This window comes from Eubalaena glacialis, chromosome 12, assembly GCF_028564815.1.
Source record: "Eubalaena glacialis isolate mEubGla1 chromosome 12, mEubGla1.1.hap2.+ XY, whole genome shotgun sequence".
NCBI classification, from domain to species: domain Eukaryota; kingdom Metazoa; phylum Chordata; class Mammalia; order Artiodactyla; family Balaenidae; genus Eubalaena; species Eubalaena glacialis.
The window spans coordinates 52,439,382-52,459,109 of NC_083727.1; the positions used below are offsets into that span (position 1 = coordinate 52,439,382).

Below are 19,728 nucleotides of genomic sequence, written 5' to 3' on the forward strand. Positions count from 1 at the left end.
TGTTGGGATGCTCTGCCTTAGTCACACTCTCCCAGAGGGGTAGATTTTGTGATCTCACAAATTCCATGTCTGCTTCCAGGAGGTGGAATTTTCCTACTACGTGACCATCCAGGCACCTCTGGGAATGTATACACACTGATTTATGGCACAGGCCTGATGACCCAGACCTTCCTGCTGTGGGTTCAGTTTCCAGCACACCTACTCTTTCAAGGTATCAGAGGCAAGCAGCAGTGCCCACCTAAGAGGGAATTTCCAGAGTGTTCGAGTGGCCAGGATGACCCCCTTACTGAGCATCTAAGCAGCTCTTTGCTGGCTCTCCTAATCTGAGTCACCTGGAGTATTAAAGTGACAGGCAAGTGCCACTTACAGGCCTCATGAGCTGGAAAAAACCACTCTAGGCCTTCTCCTCAGTTTCCTCATCCGTATTATGGAGTCATAACTTTTTCTCCACTGTCCTCACAGGACAGTCAGAAGGCCTAAATGAGGTGATAGGTGTGAAAGCTCTTGTCAAACTATAAAAAGTTACACAAAAGAAATAGATTGTTTTGATTTCTAATTTAAATGGGTGCGGAGTTTTTTTGTTGTTTGTTTTTTAGTTCTGAAATCAAAACTAGCTCTGGTCGCCCTGCCGCAGCCCTTACAGTGTGCTAGCCTTTGAGAGATATAGTATAAGGATCCAGGCTGCCCTCCAGGTGCTGGTGCTGAGGGCAGAGCCCGGGTGGGAGCAGAATGTCCTGCTGGGGATCTTCTCACGTGTTCTGCACCCTGGGGCTGCTGTGCGAGCTTCATGCAGCAGCAGAGGGCTGTGAGGGGGGTTACAGAAAGAAACATGCTCTGGGCTGGAAGAACCAGGTGTTTCTTCTAAATTCTGATCACCCTAGAGAAACTGAGTTTGATCTAGCATCACTGTGGAGACATTATTGTTCTTTTATAAAGACTCCTCCCCAGAAGGCTGAATGCACCCTGAACACTGTGGTGCTGCGTTAGAGTTGAGGACCTCAATATGAACTCAGGTTTATTTGAATATACCTATATGTCTAGATCTAGATGTATCTATCTAGACCTACCTATTGATCTAGATCTATCTATCTAGAGTTGCTTAAAAAAAATGAGGGTATGTCATAGGGACACAGGAGTCAATCTGAAAGATGCCAAAGACAAAAATTGGAATAATTTAGCAATAAGATACATAATATAGTATTGGACAACCCACAATACAAAATAAATATATATATTTTTAACTTTTATTTATTTATTATTTTTGGCCGCACCACGTGGCCTGTGGGGTCTTAGTTCCCCAACCAGGGACCGAACCCAGGCCCTCGGCAGTGAGAGCGCTGAGTCCCAACCACTGGACTGCCAGGGAATTCCCCCAGAATAAATATATTGAGTCTGCACTGATATTAATGAATAAACAAATAAATAAATGGAGGAAATGGGACAAGTCTTCCTTTATAGAAGAATTCCAAATGATATAGAGACTCTTCCCTCTCCAGGAGGTAAAGCTTAATCCCTCCACTGCCCTTAACTGTGGGTAGGACCTTGTGACTTATTTCCCAGGAACAGAATACGAAGAATACAGGGGAGAAATGTGGCAAACACTGTCTTGGCCAGGAGATAAAGGTTAACATCCCAGTGATGAACTGTGGCTATCATGTACCACCCCCCACTGCCTCTGTGGTCTTCCTCCTCAAAAACCCATAACCCCAGTAAAATCATAAGAAAAACATCAGACAAACCAGATCGAGGGACGTTTTACAAAATACCTGACCAGTACTCTTCAAGACTGTCGAGATCATGAAAAACAAGAAAAGACTGTGAAACAGTCACAGACCCGAGGAGACCGTGCTCACACAACAGCTACACCCGATGTGGTCTCCTGAATGAGATCCTGGAACTGAAATAGGACATTAGTGAAAAAACAGGTGAAATCCAAATACAGCTTAGTTAAAAACAAAACAAAACTGAACAAACCAAAACCTCTTCCCCAGGGCTGACGGGCTGACGGCTTTCCCAGAGTCCCGCTCTGAGTCGCTGTCTCTGTGCTCTTGCAGTCTCCGCCTCCTTTGATGGGAAGCAGCACCTGCGGAGTCTGCCCGTGGTGAACAGCATTGGGTACGTCCTCCGCTTTCTTGCCAAGCTGTGCCGAAGCCTCCTGTGTGATGACCTCTTCAGCCACCAGCCGTTCCCCAGGGGCACCAGCGCCTCCGAGGAAGCCCCTGAGAGCCAGGAAGACAGGATGGAGTCAGGTAGGGTTTGCCCGTCTGTCTTCCTGGGCCTGCAGGTGGTTCCAGGTGTGTCCGCCCTCCCGGGGCAGGTGAGGCTGCCACTGAGGGGGCTCCTGGGAGCTCTGCTGCTGGAAGCTCACAGGCTGCTCCTCTGGGCACCCGGGGAACAGTCAAGGCTGACCAGGACCAAGGACACCCCGACGGTCCCTGCCCAGGCTGCAGTGGGAAGAGATGGCTCCAGCTACTGAGAGCTGACATTATAGCTTCTAGGCCTATGTTATTAGAATTTAGACAATGAGACCGCATCACATGCAATGAGTGATTTTTTTTCCTCTCTTCTAATTAAGTCTCTTGGGCATTTATTCATCATCGTTGAGTAATTGAAGGACTACTAGCCTCAGGAACAAAGAAATCCTGAAGAAACAAGGGCTAAAGAATTGATTATGTTGGTCCTGTCTGGGGGCCTCAGATTCCTATCCAGGTCAATAAAATGTGTAACAGAGTGTCTAATGTGGCAGGAATTTGACCCGCCCATAAATCACATATGTCCTCCAGTGAGAGTGTTTCTCTCTCATCACAGGATAGAAAGTGACCCAGGGGCTGAATGCCTTTTGTATCACCAGCCCCAGAATAGCTCAGCATAGGGAACTGGCCAGTGGGAAGGGCAGCAAGGCCACATGGGCATACTTGCCACACCGTTGTCTGCCCAATGGGCAGCTCCTTCCTTCCCCACTTAGCGGCCCTGAGTTATGGATTTGCAAGGAGTTGAACATGAGTCCAGGTTCTAGATTCCAGGTTCCCAAGGATGAACAGGCATGTTGCCTTTTTTTCTTTCTCTGGAAGCAGTGTTGTTGATACATAAAGAACACATAGACAGTGAAATGGAATCTAGCCGTTATGTCATTCTGCAAACACTTGCTGAACCCTTTTCTGTTCCAAGCACCATGTGAGACCCTGTCTTGGAATAAGGCAAATACGTTTGTGAGCTTAGGAAAGTTTTTGAGGTATTGAGTGACCAGTATGAATAATGAAAAACTTACATTTTCAGGTACGTGCTCACAGACAGGCTTAGAGCATTCAACAAAAGGATACTTATAATAGGAGTGGCTATGTTTTAAGCCTAGGAGGACATCAGGGAAGGATAAAGTTAGATTCTAAGCGTAGATTTTCTCACATCCTGTCAAGAGCCTTGTCTACAATTTTACTTTAAACTCTCAGAGACCTGGGAAACAGGAAGAAATCTGGCCTTTACAAAGAAATGTACCTAATTAAATATAGTCTGTGTGAGCAGATGCTATATACTTCTGTGTTTTTCTTGATGCCTCTGTATGTGTGAGCTTGGGAGAGTCTTCTCATGTCTCTGGGCCTCAGTTTCCTGTGTGAAACGATGGGCTGAGTTGCTCATGTATAATGTTCTGGTTCTGACAGTCTATGAATCTGGCCTCTCCTGTAAACCTTAGTTGACTCAGAAACATATTGTAAAGCTAACGTATCTTACAGTGACTCTTGCAATGAAAATAGCAGATGATGATCTGATTTCACTTCGCACACCCTAAAGTCATTGTTACATTGAACAAGCAATGACCCATGGACATAATCATAAAGCCACATAATTCATGTCTCCCATTCTCCTTTAAATGAAAGTCTCCTGTGAGACCACTTCTTCCCTGTCCATGGATGAAATTTAGGGCAAATCTCGTGACTTTTCTGGCTCCTTTCAGATAACAAAACATTCTCTAATAAATAATTAATATGCCCAGGTCAGTGTGATCATCAAACTTTAAATTTCACTCGAAGATGGAACTACTCCCCATTCCCAGCTCAGCCCTGCTTCAGGCCAGTTGCCTGCAGCAGTAAAGGAGGGCATGGTTGGCTTCTCTCCACCTCCTGCCCAACCCTATGTTTTTGCCCCTTCCTTATCTAACTAATAATGATTCCCAATCCTTCCTGATCAGAGTGAGGGAAGGAGGAGAGGCAAGAGGTAGGAGAGTTTTTACTTGACTAATCCCACTGTGAGCTGGCATCAGGCTCCCTGGTTCTGGCAGGTGTTTCAAGCTGATTCTGCACCCTGTGGGCTCTTGCATGGGTCCTTTGGTGATCCTACCATCTCTCATCTGCACGTTCCTTGACGTGGACAAAGGTAACTCTTCTCTGGCTGGTCACTTACAATTCTTCCCACAGCCTCAAGGCATCCGTGGGTACATCTCTAGCTTCTTTCTGCTGAGGCCCCCTTGTGCCTCCAGACAGTCCTATGGAAAGGACCTAAGATAATCTCACTTCAGATCTCTCTTCTGATGGCCTGCATCTGGTCCCTTAGAAACATCCTTTGCCCAAACAAACTCAGGGCGTGCAGGCTGATCTCAGCAGGCACCTCTCCTTTGTCCTGCCATCACAGCAGCCAGACTTTTTGGCTTCTCATGGAAATCAAGCAATAATCCATTGTGTCTCTTGAGCTCCAGGGACAGATATCAAGCTATACACACGGCCACACTGAAGCCCTTGGAACACATGGGGCAGTTCTCTCCACAGTTCATCTTCTATTCAACCTGCTTTTCAACCTCTACAATTTCTTTTGCAGGCTGCATGTGGGTGGTCATCTACACATGTAAAACTGGCTTCCCACCACCTCTTTCTGCTAGATCTCCACACTTCACTCTGGTATGGGGAGGCTATTGTCTTGCAGCTTCAGCAAAACTGAAACTAAAATAGTTTCATTTTAACTTCCTGCCCCAGGAACCCCCCTTCAGCTTTCCTTAAGTGATCATTGAGGAAACCTTTGCCTTGGTTTCCACCTTATCCTTTCTCCTTCCAAGCTCACCATGCTGAGTGAAGTTCCTGTCTTTCTCCTGGGAAAAGTGTAGTGTAGCCGCCTCACTTCTTCCCTTGGCTGAGGCCGGTATTTCTGCCTGCAAGCTGGTTTCTTTCTTAGTTGGCTTGGCTTTGGAAGTAATGACTCCAGTTGTCTTCATGAGCCCTTCCCTAGCCTGTGGCTGCTTTGAAAAACTGAATTGCTCCAGTTCTTGTGGAAATTGTTCCCCGTGCCCTGGGTGCTACAGAACCAAGCGCTGTGTGTTTCTTGTGTCTGGGGCCCCAGGGAGGGTGGAGGAAGCAGCTACGGCACGGTAAGCTTTGAGCAGCCCCCTGGCACACATCTCTCCTACCCGTCTGCCATGGGGCCTAGGATGACACCACTAAAGAGTTTGCCTTTAGACTAAGACATTGCTTCTTTAGGATTGCCTTGTCAAAGTTCCCTTAAAGGATAACATATCAAGTTATTATTACCTTGGATGAGGAATTAGTTTATTACCCACTTTCCCATGACTGTGGCAAGAAAGGCAGGTGCATTTATAAGTGAAGGGATGGAGGTCTTCATTGATTTTAGGCTTCATATCCATCCATAGGACCACGTCGTTCCTAAACAAGATCGTACAGTCTTGAACTCATTTGAATCAGATCCTGGTCTGCCCCAAGGTTGTTCAGTCAAAGCTGGAGTGTTCCAGGTTTGGTGCCACACAGTTAGAGGGTTTGTCAACACTCATTAGGACATTTCCAAAAGACAGTTAATCAGACAATAAGAAAATGCAAAGCCATGACACATAAGGAACTATATAAAGAAATGGATGATTTGGGGAAGACAAAATTTTCTGTTCCAGGATATGACAGCAGGTCATGTGGATCTGTTCTCTGTGGCCCTGAAGATAGATTTAATTAAACCTCACGTCTTGCCACTCAAACTCTGGTCAGGAGCACTTTCATAACCTGAGAAAGGAAAAGCTCAGTGGCCCTCCCTCACTCCTTCACAACAGATCCCAGGTGTTTTGAAGACACGCTAAAGTTGGAGAAGCCTGGGTTTCAGGAATACTTTCCCACGTAGAGGACTTGGCAGCTGACTAACCAGGTGGAACTCTCAGAAGACAGCTCCCTCAGGAGTCAGGTGGGGTTGACATTGTAAAGAACTTTGAAAAGTCAAAGCCATTCAGCAGTAGAAGGAGCTGCTTGGATGGAGAGATCTCCTCATTACTGGTGCCAAGTGCAGATGTCCACGTGTCAGGGCCATTAGGGTGAACTCTGGCAGCCCAGAGGAGTAAGAGCAAGATGTCCTCTCTGGTCCCTTCCAAGCTGAGAGTCACGGCTGGAGGTGGCAGAGGAAGGCCGCGGACAGCAGGAGATGAGAGGCCCCAGGAGCCCTGGGGAGGGGTCCCCCAAAGGGGAAGATGAGGATACCAAGACAGAAGGGCTCACATTAGAGCAGAGAGAGGGCTTCTTCCAAATCTCTTCCTCAGACCTTTGAAAGATACACTCTTGTCACCAAATGATGTTTCTCCTGCATTCAGGGAAAACCGGGCTTCAGACCCACTCAGCTGCCTGAATTCAGTCTGGAAGGTAGAGTTCTTGGCTTGAGACCAAGAATTTTAGTCATTTTCCTCCAAATCTATTAACTGACAGCCAAATGTTCATGTTTTCAGAGAAGAGCAGTTCCCTGGATGCTTTAGGAGAGTGGAAGCAAAAACATGGATTGATAACATTTGTGGTTCTGTCAGAAGTCCTGAGATGATCATGGGGAAATTTTACCTTATCTTTGAATGTTGAAAAAAAAAGGTCTCAATTATAAGTACGCTTTAGCCAGTGCTTCTCAAACTTTAATATGCTCTGGTACCACCCGGGCATCTTGATAAAATGTGGATTCTGGCTCAGGAGGGCTGGAGTGGGGCCTGAGAGTCTGGTTTCTAACAGGCTCCCAGGTGATGTCCGTGCTGCTGCTGGTTGGGGACCACACTTTGAACAAGAAAGTGTGTGCTGACGGAGTCCTGCTCCCAGAGGTAAATTTATTTCAGGTTTTCAGTAAAATAAGTCTATCTGTGCTAGGATGGTGCCAAACCTGTAAAAGCATTGCTGCTGAGGATGATCTGGTGCCCCATGGAGGTGTCTGTGGGCTGGAGAAGAAGAGAGGGGCGTGAGGGGGCAGAGTCGTCAGGCAAGGTGGCACATGTGCAAATCCAGGTGAGAAAGAGGAGGTTTGCAGTGCTGGGGAAGAGAGTAAAAGAAAGGAAAGAATGATGACGGGCAAATTTCTCGGTGCGGCCTGACCACCACCGGCAGCAGGGTCTCTGTTGCCCTCTAAGCTTCCCTGAATTCCTAGAAGACCCTAGGGATCTATTCTCTCAGACCCTTGTTTACATACCCTCCCTGCCTTATACTGCTAGAATCTGGGTCCAGACCTCATCTCCCTGCTAGGTAGACTTGAGGGCAGGGACGTGCAGTCCCCAGCAGAGCCTGAGACATAACAAGTCCACAGTAAATATTTACTGTTTCGAATTCTATGCGACACAACAGAACAAACTGTCTGCTCACGAAGCGTTGGGGAGATCTTCTCTGGAAACCACAAATGTGATAGCTGAACTCTTTTGCAAGATCTAGTTTAGTGATTGGTTTCCTGCCTTTTGAAGGTTTGACATGATGGGAACAAATTGTTTACTTTTTGTTGAGTAGCTTTTTTTGATACACAGACGGTGGGGGTGGGAGATGAGAAAGGACATTTATTCTTGAGACTTGATGTTTTCTTCCTTGGCTGGTGGTCTTGGAGCCAGGCACCAGAAGACTACTGGAGTAACAGACACGCACGGTACATTCTGCTGTGGTTGAATGGTTGAACCTTCATACCCAGCATCTAGAAATCAAATCTGCTTCCTTGTTAAACTACAAATTTGTCTAATGTAATAGCTCTACAGAGAATGACTATCCAGAGAATATCTCTCTTTCCAAAAGGTTGTTTATTTCTAAAAGGAAATAGAGCTTATCAAGTGGCATGAGTTCCATTATACAGAACTATCCATATGATCAGTTGGTAAACATTTTCTGAGCTCCCTCTACGTGTGATACCTGCAGAGCTGAGGCCACTTGTTCAGAGCCACACAGAAAGGCAGCATCAGGGTGGAAGGTGAGCCTAGGTCTTCTCCTCCCTGGCCCTTTGCTTTTCCTCCCAAGCCTATCGGTAGGGCCCCATTACCCAACACTTGCTGGGGTGTGTGTGTGTCCTGTTCCCTGGCTCAGAAGCCTGACCACACAAAATGGATGTTCACAAGTGGCTTGTGGTACCCCTGTGTCACTTCTTCTAGAAAAGATGTAAAAGAACAAAACAAACACAAATGCCCACTTAGCAAAATCTAGGCAGAAACTGCACTCCAGGGACATCAATTATCTTTTCTCCTTCTGGTTAATATCTTGGCCCCAAGGAGCGTCTCATCCTTATCCTTGTGCCCTAGCTACATCGTTGCTAGACGACCTCCACAGGACAGGCAGAGCCTATCATCCTAGGCACCAGGAGAACTTTCTCATCCCTACAAAACCCACACAAAGTGGCCTACTCCACCGACACTAGGTGTTGTTTGACCTGGTATTTTAAATAATATATGAAATGATGGGGGAAAAAAAGAAATGAAGGAAGGCGTGTGCAGGCCAATGATTAGAATATTGCAGAGCTATGTTCACCCTGTCATAGCCACGGGCCATGTGAACAAAATGAGCCATCAGGTTCTCAAGCCATGCATTGCAAAGGGGGTCATTTGGAAGGAGAACAAAGTATCAGTGTCAAGCTCAGTTCTTAAGAATCTTTGCAGAAAGTTTTGATGGAAAGGTGAAAAGAAGAATGTTCACAAGTTCGGCAGCAAATATAAAAGGCCTTCCTATATTTTCGGACAGATAGGTCCAGGAGAAGCCCAGCCAGAGCTCTTACAGCATGGAATAGGGAGTGTTTGCCAGTGTAGAATTCCTGATCTTAGCTCTGCCTGTGTGCCAATAGGAGTTCATTTAGGAAAAGCTATTTATCATCCTTTCAGTGATATCATTCATTAAAGTATAATATCTGTACCTATTTTAAAACATTGAGCTAAAAAGGAAAAATGTAACCACTAAGGAAAACACTGGGTTTTGTAGAATTTGAAATAGATTTTCACAATGCTCAGTAATTTATTGGATCCCTTTGCGCTGTAATGCTTTGGTTCTCTTTTGAATCCTGTAGATATTGAGGAAGCACAAGGATTCAATAATTATTGGTTAAATGAATGAATGAATGAATGAATGAATGTTACAATTAAGTTGTTGGAACCTCCCAAGGTACTTTAAATATGGGATAAATAGGCTACTATTGAATCATGGTGACCAATTTGGTAATATTTTAATAGAAAGTATACACATTAAAATGAAACAAAAAGAAATGAAGATAACGCTCCTCTTGTCCAAGATCACAAATAAAGTCATTTTGTGGATTAAAGATGCCAACACCAAAGACTTGAGGAGCAGAATGATGATGGTGGTAAATCCCCAGTAGGCTTTCTACTGTTTGGGAGAGCTCCTTCTAGGAGGGAGTGTGGAGGAGAAAAAGAGGCTGCCAAAAAATAGGCGGTATGAGCTCTTTCTTCCTACAAGGCTGGTCTCAGGAATTCTCTGAAAGACACCCCTGCCCCTGCCCCATGCCTCTCTTCAAATAAAGAAATCTACTGGAAATCTTCCCCTTTGTTCCATGAAACTGTCCTTCATGTGACACCCCTACCCATCAATCCCCCATGAGCCACTCTTGAACTGGGGACGATGCTGGGGACAGCTGAGTCAGGTGCGGAAGGCCCTCTGTGTCTCTGGCAGGCCTGTCCAAAGAGGCTCCTGCCTTGATGGAAGAGTAGACGTAGAGAATGGGCAAGGTCTCTAAGGAGATCCAAGGAGATGGTGACCAAGGTCTCTGGTTTATACATCAGAACACAGAAAGCACAAGGACTGATGGAAACAAAGGATCAAGTATATGAGATTTGGCCATCCCAAAATCTCCAGGGCCCAGAGGAGCTGTAATTGGATTCTCTATCCTTTGGGCTGCTCCTCTGGACTAATACCCTGAGCCCCTGTGGTGGGTCCTAAGGTAATATCTGCAGGTTATCCACACCAGTATCTACTGACCGTGCATCAGAACTAGGGTTAAATTGGCAAACCATGCCAAGAGGAATTGAAGCAACTTTGGAAACCAGTAGCCTTCTAAGATAAACTCCATGAGCTTTCTCCTATTAGTTGGTAGTTTCTGGGTCTCAGACATAAGTAGCAAACCCTTGGATTTTGGAAAAAAAAAAAAAATCCCATAAACTTCCTGACAGAGAATTAGATATTCTATAGCAGATACATCCTAGCTGCTACCGAATTAATAGTTACAACTTCCAACCTAGATATGCAGAGTCAAGAGGAATGAAACAAATTCCCCTTTCCCACCTGTATTATTTATCTATTGCTGTGTGACAAATTACCCCAAAACTTAGTGGCTTAAAATAACATTTATTATCTCACAGTTTCTGTGACTCAGGAATTCAGGTGCAGCTTAACATGGTCCCCTGGCTCTGGGTCTTTCACAAGGCTGCAAGCATCCCAGAGTTCAACTAGGGCAGGATCTACTTCCTAGCTCATTCATATGGTTGTTGGCAGGATTCCATGTCCCACAAGCCATTGGTTCCTTGCCATATAGGCCTCTCCACAGAGCTTCTCACAACATGGCAGCCTGCTTCACCCACTTGAGAAATACAGGAAAGCCTTCCTAAAAATTAGGATGTCCATTTAGAACCAAAAGTTATATGGTGTTCTCTAGTCCAGGGACTCCAACATTTTCCTGATTAAGGGTCACTTTAAATTTCCCCAGAGTTCTATAAAAGACCAAAAAGAGCGGGGGCTATTGAGGAAACAGAGCTTGACCGTGGGAGGTCCCACACTCTCACCCTCCCCCGCCTTCTGGGAATTCATTCCCTTAAGCCTCGGGGTAGAGGCTTGGCAAAGCCGCAAAGAAAAGACCACAGAGATGGTGGTTAGGGAACCTGCTCCCCTCTGGAGACTGAAAGGGCATTCACTATTCTCAAACGGCTGACACTGGGCAAAATTGCCTTCGGGCAAAATTTCCACAAGAGGAAATCTTAAACACAAAGTCTCAGGCAAACCAGCAACATTGGAAAGGACTAAAGAAGTTCAGGTGTCAGGGGGAAAATATAAATGTACTTAAATGGACCCAAGGGGAGTTATAAGGTTGATTCTGAGGGCTGAGTGATCTGAACTTAGAGACGAGCTTGAAGAGAAAATCTGTACTGGCCAGAGACCAAGCTAATGGAAAATTTAATTGAAGCGAACGAAAGGCTAAGCCTCATAGGTGGTGTGGCCTGGTGCCCTTTGAACCAGGAAGGCTGGGACAAGAGGCCACAGGGGGCCCTAAGGGAGAACGTGATGAGCTTATCTGAGCCAGAACAAGGGGCGGGACCGAGCCGGAGTGAAGGAAACCTGCAGACCTCCACGAGAACCGCAGTGAAAGGCGGCGGGAGGGCAGAGAGGAGATCTGCTGGTTTCGGACACCGAGGAGTCCCGCCGAGGGCCTCCCTGCCGGCCACAGCCGAGCACGCGCTGGGCGCTGGCGGCGGTGCTGGCGAGAAGCGTGCGTGCGGCTGCCTGGTGGCGGAGACCGGGCCACTCCAGGTAGGAAGTGAAGCCCAGGTCCGGCTCTGAGCAGGGGAGGGGCTGCTCTACGGGGACCTGCTAGTGTCTCCTGGCCCTTCTCCCTCCTGCCCGCCTTCCTCTTTCTGCTTCTCTCCTTGCAGGTCTCTTTCCCTGCATTCCAGAACTCACTGGCTGTGCTCCTTAGGTGGTGGCACCTGATTAAGCAGAGGGGAATAGTTATTGCACGGTTATTCACGTGGCGGTGTTATCAGGCCGACTCTGTTACTTCCTTTCTCATCGGGGGTTCAGGGCTAGGGACCCGTGGTGCCGCTATCTCTTTAAACAGCAGAGCCAAGGCGCTCACACACGGAGCCCTCTGGACACTGGTCCAGTGGTCTGACCTTCTTGTCAGCCTGGGCAGGGTCACGTGGCCTGCTGGGCTGGGCAGACCTGCTGGCAATCAATCCCAGGAGAGGCAATGGCTTTCAGCCTGGGGGAAGGTGGCAGAGCTGATTGCAGAAAGGGTTCACTCTGTGCAGCTGCTCCTTCAGCTGGGAAGTTGCGACTGATGTGAGGAAAGGGGAGTGGAAGGTGAGTGTGTGTGTGTATGAGAGAGAGAGAGAACTGTTTAGTGCTGGGAAGAACAGTGTCTGAGACTCTGGGATGTAGGGGTATTATTGCACGCAGAGAGATTACTTGAGAATAATTTTGCAGACGGTGGTGTTGTCGCTTTTCAGGGCTTCATTTGGTTAGAGAATCCAAGTAAAGTGCCTTTTAAAATTCTTTAAATAAATTAAATAGTCCAAGCTCACTTAACTGTGAGCAGTTGGCTCTTGTGTCCTACCTGAAAAGGGGCCAACACCCCCTGAACTAAACCTCCGTCAGCAGGTCTGGAGTCTCATCCATGTGGGCCCCTCTTTCCTCCCCGGGCCGCTGTCGCTGCTTTGGGACTTTCTCTTTCTCTCTCTGGCTATTGGCTTTCTCCTTCCTGTCCCTCTGCCTCTTCCTGCTTCTCTTTGGAGTTTCTGCACTTTCCAGGTGCTCAGCTGACCCTCCAGAACTGCAGCAGGATGGGCTGTGCTGGGCATCCCCCAGGCCTCTGCAGGGGTGTGGGTGGAGGGAGGAGTCCACACACTCCTGACTCAGACCCTAGACCTTTGTTCTCCAAACAAGGAGGCTTAGACCTGGTTCAGGTTCAGGAGCAAAGGGGTGTCCTTTGAGGCTTGAGTGGGTTTGAAGTCTTCTAGAGTATTTTTTAGCCTAATGGGCAGGCTTTATACGTAGCAGCTGGGGAAACCATAGTCCACAAGCAGATTAGCTATGGTGAAAAAGGCACGTTAGCCTCTTTTGAATGTTCCTAAGACACCAAACCTTGAAAACGTGGCAGCCTTCTTTGAATGTGCCATTTGTGTCTGTGCCTTTCTATTTAAGCATGCTCTTGTGATCGTATGAAAGCAGATTAATCCTTTTTCTGGAGGAAAGATTTAATGATTTATAAGTGGCATCCTTAGTGTCTTGGATAGAGGCAGGAGGTTATAGAAGAGAAGCACATAAAATGCCTCTTGTTTACCCTGCTTTGCTGAGCTGGTGCGCACAGCGATGAAACGGCCTTAAATAGAGGCTGGGCTGGATCCTCTTGTTTAGTGAGAGGTGCCAGGGTGACAAGGTAGCTCATTTCAGATGAGAAGTGATTTTCTAAGAATCCAGGAAGAAAGACTGGGAACGTCTTAATCTGTCAGCCCTGTGGTTTACCACAAGTCTGTGTGCAGGAATCAGATCCACGCAGGGCACTCTCCACAGATGATCCCAGGTCTGCTGGCCCCATCTGGTGTTCACTCACCAGTCAGCCACAAAACTGCTTGAAAAGTGTAGTTCTCTCTCCAAGGAGATTTGGTCCTTTTTTTTTTTTTTTTACCAACTTTAAATAGTGGTTTTGGGTAACAAAGAATTCACGAGCCACACTTTATTAAATTCATCTTACCTGTATGTTGGATGACTTAATGGTTTTAATAGTATAAAGGGTAGGTACCCAGCAGTCATCATTTTAACTGAAGCAAGAGGAATTGGGATTAGGTGTAAGGAAGAAGTTTCAGGCAATGAGGTTTGTGGCACAATGACCTAACTGTGAGGAGATTGTAAGATCTCTTTTGGGAAGCTTTTAAATAAGAGGCTCAGTTATTTACTTTATTTTCCGCTCCAAATACCACCCTGCCTGAAAAGAGAATTTGGGGCAAGCTCAAGGCATTCCACCATTAATTTACCACCTTCACAATTTTTGCTATGTCTGACTAAAACCTATAGAAGTGTTTACTCAAGATATTCCTTTAAATGGATTCATTTCTTTTAACCGTAGCCTTTAGTCATCTTAAGCAGTGATACCTTATCAGTGAAATCATAGTTTGATAAGCTAACTATATTTTATTGCTGTGCACTAAAATATATGACTATAATAAAATAACGTTCACCTGTTTTTGTGTCTTCCAAAAAGATACATGTTCAAGTCCTAACCGCAGGTACCTGTGAAAGGGACCTTCTTTGGAAATAGGGTCTTTGCAGAGGTAATCAAGTTGAGGTCACACTGGATTACGGGCGCTAATCCAACGACTAATGTCCTTACAAGAGGGAAATTTGGACACAGACACAGACACAAAGGGAGAATGCCATGTGACCACAGAGGCAGAGATTAGAGTGGTGTGTCTGCAGCCAAGAAACACCACAGATCATTGAGTATCACCAGAAGCAGGTAGAGGCAAAAAAGGATCTTCTAGAAACTGCAGAGAGCATGGCCCTGACAACACCTTGATTTCAGACTTGTAGCCTCCAGAAGTGAGAGAGAATATATTTCTGTTGTTTTAAGTCACCAAATCTGTGGTAATTTCTGCAGCCTTAGGAAACTAATACACCTAAGTACCACCAAGAATCATCCCCTGCTGGGCCAGCGGGACACTTTTTTTTTAACATCTTTATTGGAGTATAATTGCTTTACAATGTTGTGTTAGTTTCTGCTTTATAACAAAGTGAATCAGTTATACATATACATATGTTCCCATATCTCTTCCCTCTTGCATCTCCCTCGCTCCCACCCTCCCTATCCCACCCCTGTAGGTGGTCACAAAGCACAGAGCTATCTCCCTGTGCTATGCGGTTGCTTCCCACTAGCTATCTATTTTACGTTTGGTAGTGTATATATGTCCATGCCACTCTCTCTCTTTGTCACATCTTACCCTTCCCCCTCCCCATATCCTCAAGTCCATTCTCTAGTAGGTCTGTGTCTTTATTCCCGTCTTGCCACTAGGTTCTTCATGACCTTTTTTTTTTTTTCCTTTGATTCCATATATATGTGTTAGCATACTGTATTTGTTTTTCTCTTTCTGACTTACTTCACTCTGTATGACAGACTCTAACTCCATCCACCTCACTACAAATAACTCAATTTCGTTTCTTTTTATGGCTGAGTAATATTCCATTGTATATATGTGCCACATCTTCTTTATCCATTCATCCTATGATGGACACTTAGGTTGCTTCCATGTCCTGGCTATTGTAAATAGAGCTGCAGTGAACATTTTGGTACATGTCTCTTTTTGAATTATGGTTTTCTCAGGGTGTATGCCCCGTAGTGGGATTGCTGGGTCATATGGTAGTTCTATTTTTAGTTTTTTAAGGAACCTCCATACTGTTGACACATTTTAACACTCGGGGAAATGCTGAGCCGGGTGCTCTGTGAAGGTCCTTTTCAGTCCTGTGGTTGAATGATGATGGCCTTCATTGTATCAGTCATTTTTACACTCAGGTATGATGTAAGTGTCAGCACCCCTATTTATAAAGGTGAGGAAAATGCTGTGTTAATCGGGTTTGAGCAGATCCATCTCGTCAATTCTGAATGGCACCCTGATGTGTGCACCTGGACGTGCTAATCACTCCCAGGCTTCCTGGGAGCTACAGGCTGTGTAGGACCACGGCTGGGGCTTAGTGGTCTGTTTCCATGGCTGTCCACCTGGCCGCCTTTGGAATCACTGTCACATCCTTTGCTGGGTGGAGGGCTATTGCTTGACGCTCTCTCAAGTCGGTTTTACTTTCTGATGAATTCATTTGGATCATAGCCCAGAAGCTGGCTTTTATTACCTTTGATCTCACCCATGGTTGTCAGCAGTTTTTAAACCAATAAGGTCCATATTCCCTTGTTCCCCATTTCCACATGTTGTCATAGGAGAACAATATTCCATCTGCATCTCTATTTTCCAGCTGTAGTGCAGATTGGTGAATTATCTGCATTCTCTACCTTAGACTATCAGACTTCCATAGGCATATTTAATTTGGATTTAAAATATTTAATAAACAGAATAAATGTTTTAGTTAGATTTTTTTCATTGTTTACCGTGCATCTACATGAAGAATTTATATTTAGTTCTTTATAATCTGAATTTTAACACGTCTTTTGTGTAACAGCAGCCTTACTGCCCAAATGTCTACTTAATATTTATTGAGCACCTTCTGAATGCCAAGCACCATGCCAGACACTGGGGACACAAAAAGGATTAGTATCCCAGACTATGAAAACTTTTCAGTGAAGGGACTATAATGGCAGGCTTCCTGCTCACTGGCTTGGAATGTGCTGGCCCATAGTAGGTGCTCAAAAAATGTTAGTCTTCCTTTTCCTCACTCCATTCAAGAAGCAGCCTAGTATCTGGCTCCATAGCCAGGTCCTTCCTGCTGATGTCTTCTGACCAGGAGGGAAGATGCAATAGAGGCCATCTAGGGGAAGGTAGGTCCTTACAAGAGGGAAATTTGGACTTGACTGTACAACACTGTCAAGAATGTGTTCACAGCCAAACTCTGGGCCTCTGCAATGAGTTTTTAAAAACAGCTTTATGGAGATATAATTCATATATCATACAATTCACCCATTTAAAGTATATTATTCAATGGTTTTTAATATATGTGCAACTATCACCCCAGTCAATTGTAGAAAGTTTTCAACACCTCAGACACCATACACTCTTTAGCTAGGACCCCTGGTTCCCCCAACCTCCAAATCCTAAGCAACCACTAATTTACTTTTGTCTCTATAGATTTGCCTATCCTGGACATTTCATACAAATGGAATCATTTAATATGTGGTCTTTTGTGGCCCAGTTTCTTTACTTAGCATAACATTTCAAGGCTCACTCTCACTGTAGCACGGATCAGTACTTCATTCGTTTTTATGCCTGAAATTATTCCATTGTACGCATATGCCATGTTTTGTTTATATATTCATCAGCTGATAGCTTTTTGAGTTGTTTCCACATTTTGGCTATTATGAATAGTGTTTCTGTAAACATTCATATAAAAATTTTTATGTGGAAATTTCATTTCTCTTGGGAATATATATATATTTATACACACACATACATACACACACACCTAGGAGTAGAATTGCTGGGTTGTATGGTGAATTTATTTTTAACCATTTGAGGAAGAGCCAGACTGTTTTCCAAAGAGGCTGCATCATTTTACATTCCCACCAGCAGTGTGTGAGGTTTCCAATTTCTCTACAGTATCACCAACACTTACTATCATCTGACTTTTTGATTATAACCATCCTAGTGAGTGTGAAGTGGTACCTCACTGTGGTTTTGATTTGCATTCCCCAATGACTAATGATTTAGAACAAGTTTTTGTGTGCTTATTGGCCATCTGTCTATCTTCTTTGGGAAAATGTCCATTCAAGCCCATTTTAAAATTGGGTTATTTGTCTTTTGATTGTTGAGTTGTAAGAGTTTTTTAAATATACTCTGGATATGAATTCTTTATCAGAGGTATGATTTGCAAGTAATTTCTCCCATTCTGTGGGTTATCTTTTCACTTTCTTGATAGTGTCTTTCAAAATGCAAAAGTTTTAAATTTTGATAAATTCAATATGTCTATTTTTTCTTTTGTTGCTCATGCTTTTGGTGTCAAATCTAATAATACCTTGTCAAACCCAAGGTCATAAAGATTTACCCCTATATTTCCTTCTAAGAGTTTTATAAGTTTTTGCTCTTACATTTAGGTCTTTGACCCATTTCAAGTTAATTTTTGTGTATGGTATGAAGTAAGGGTCCAACTTCATTGTTTTGCATGCGGATATCCAGTTGTCCAAGCATCAGTTGTTGAAAAGACTATTCTTTTCCTATTGAATGATCTTGGCACCTTCGTTGAAAATCAGTTGAACATGACACATAGGTTTATTTCTGGACTCTCAACTCTATTCCATCGTTCTATATGTCTCTCCTTAAGTCAATACCACACTGTCTTTGTTACCATTGCTTTGTAGTAAATTTTGAAATTGGGAAGCGTGACTACTCTACTTTGTTCTTCTTTTTCCATGATTGTTTTGGCTATTTATGGTTCCTTGAAAATCCATATGAGTTTTAGAATCAGCTTGTCAATTTCTACAAAGAAGTCAGCTGAGATTCTGACAAGAATTGCATTCAATCCATAGATGAATTTAGGGTGTATTACCATCTTAATAATATTAAGTCTTCTGATTCATAAACATTGGATTTTTTCCAATTAAGTATTTAGATCTTCTTTAATTTCTTTCAATAATGTTTTGTAGTTTTTAGAGCATAAGTTTTATACTTCTTTTGTTAAATTTATTCTTTTTAATGCTATTATAAATTGAATTCTTTCCCCAATTTCATTTTCATATTGTTTAATGCAAATGTATAAAAGTACAATTGATATTTGCATATTAATTTTGTATCCTGTAACTTTACTGAATTCATTTATTAATTTCAATTAATAAAAGTGTTTTATTGGATTCCTTAGAATTTTTTACATACAAGAGATAGTTTTACTTCTTCCTTCCCAAATTAGATGCCTTTTCTTTTTCTTACCTACTTGCCCTGGCTGGAACCTCCAATACAATGTTGAATAGAAGTAGCAAGAATAGAGACATCTTTGTGTTGTTCTTGATCTTAGGAAGAAAAGCATCCAGTCTTTCGCCATTAACTATGATGTTAAGTGTAGGTTTTTTTGTGGATGCCATTTTTCAGCTTGAGGAAGTTCCCTTCTATTCCTAGTGTGTTGAGTGTTTTTCTCATGAAACAATGTTGGATTTTGTCAAATGCTTTTTCTGCATCTATTGAGATAATCACATGATCTTTGTTTTTTATTCTATCGATATCACATATTACATTAATTGATTTTCAGATGTTAAACCAACCCTGCATTCCTGAAACAAATCCTACTTGATCATGATGTATAAGTCATTTTGTATGTTAAGGATTTGTTTTGCTAGTATATTGTTGAGAATTTTTGCATCCATATTAATGAGACATTTATCTGTAATTTTCTTGTGATGACTTTGTCTAGTTTTGGTATCAGGGTATTAGTGTTCTTATAGAATGAGTTGGGAAGTATTCCCTCCTTATATTAGTCTGCCTGGCTGCCATAACAGAATACCACATACTAGGTAGCTTTAACAACAGAATTTATTTTCTCACAATTCTAGAGGCTAAAAGTCTGAGATCAAGGTGTCATCAGGGTTAGTTTCTGGTGATACTTCTCTTCCTGGCTAGTGGACAGCCACTTTCTCTCTGTGTCTTCACATTGCCTCTTCTCTGTGCATGTGTGTGAGGAGGGAGAGAGCTCTCTCATGTCTCTTCCTCTTCTTGTCAGTACTTTCTTTTTAACCAGTCCTGTCAGGTTGAGGTCTTACCCTTAAGACCTTACTTAACCTCTATTTCCTCCTTATGGACCCTCTCTCCAAATATAGTTGCAATGGGGGCTAGGGCTTCAACATATGAACATTTGAGGGGGACACAATTCAGTCCATAGCACTCTTTTTTATACTTTTTGGAAGAATTGGTTTTAATTTTTCTTTAAATACTTGGTAGAATTCACCTATGAAACCATCCGAGCCTGGGATTTCTTTGTTTTTTGATTACTAATTTAATCTCTTTAATTGTTATAGGTCTATTCAGATTGTCTATTTCTTTTTGTCAGTTTTGGTAGTTTGTCCATTTCTTCTAAGTTACCTAATCAATTGGCATAGAATTGTTTGTAATATTTCTTAATAATCCAT

At 43.8% G+C, this 19,728-nt stretch overlaps 1 protein-coding gene across 3 annotated transcripts in view; it reads left to right on the top strand.

Moving 5' to 3' along the window:
* SCML4 (Scm polycomb group protein like 4) overlaps nt 1-19,728 on the top strand; it is a 58,633-nt gene that overhangs the window by 24,522 nt on the left and 14,383 nt on the right. Inside the window, exons 4-5 of one of the 3 annotated variants that reach the window (XM_061207292.1) lie at nt 80-211; nt 2,055-2,249. In XM_061207292.1, coding sequence (XP_061063275.1) covers nt 80-211; nt 2,055-2,249 — 327 coding nt within the window. Of the gene's footprint in view, nt 1-79; nt 212-2,054; nt 2,250-11,481; nt 11,715-19,728 lie in introns of those variants that run through there. The other 2 variants (XM_061207293.1, XM_061207294.1) reach the window with 2 other exon arrangements.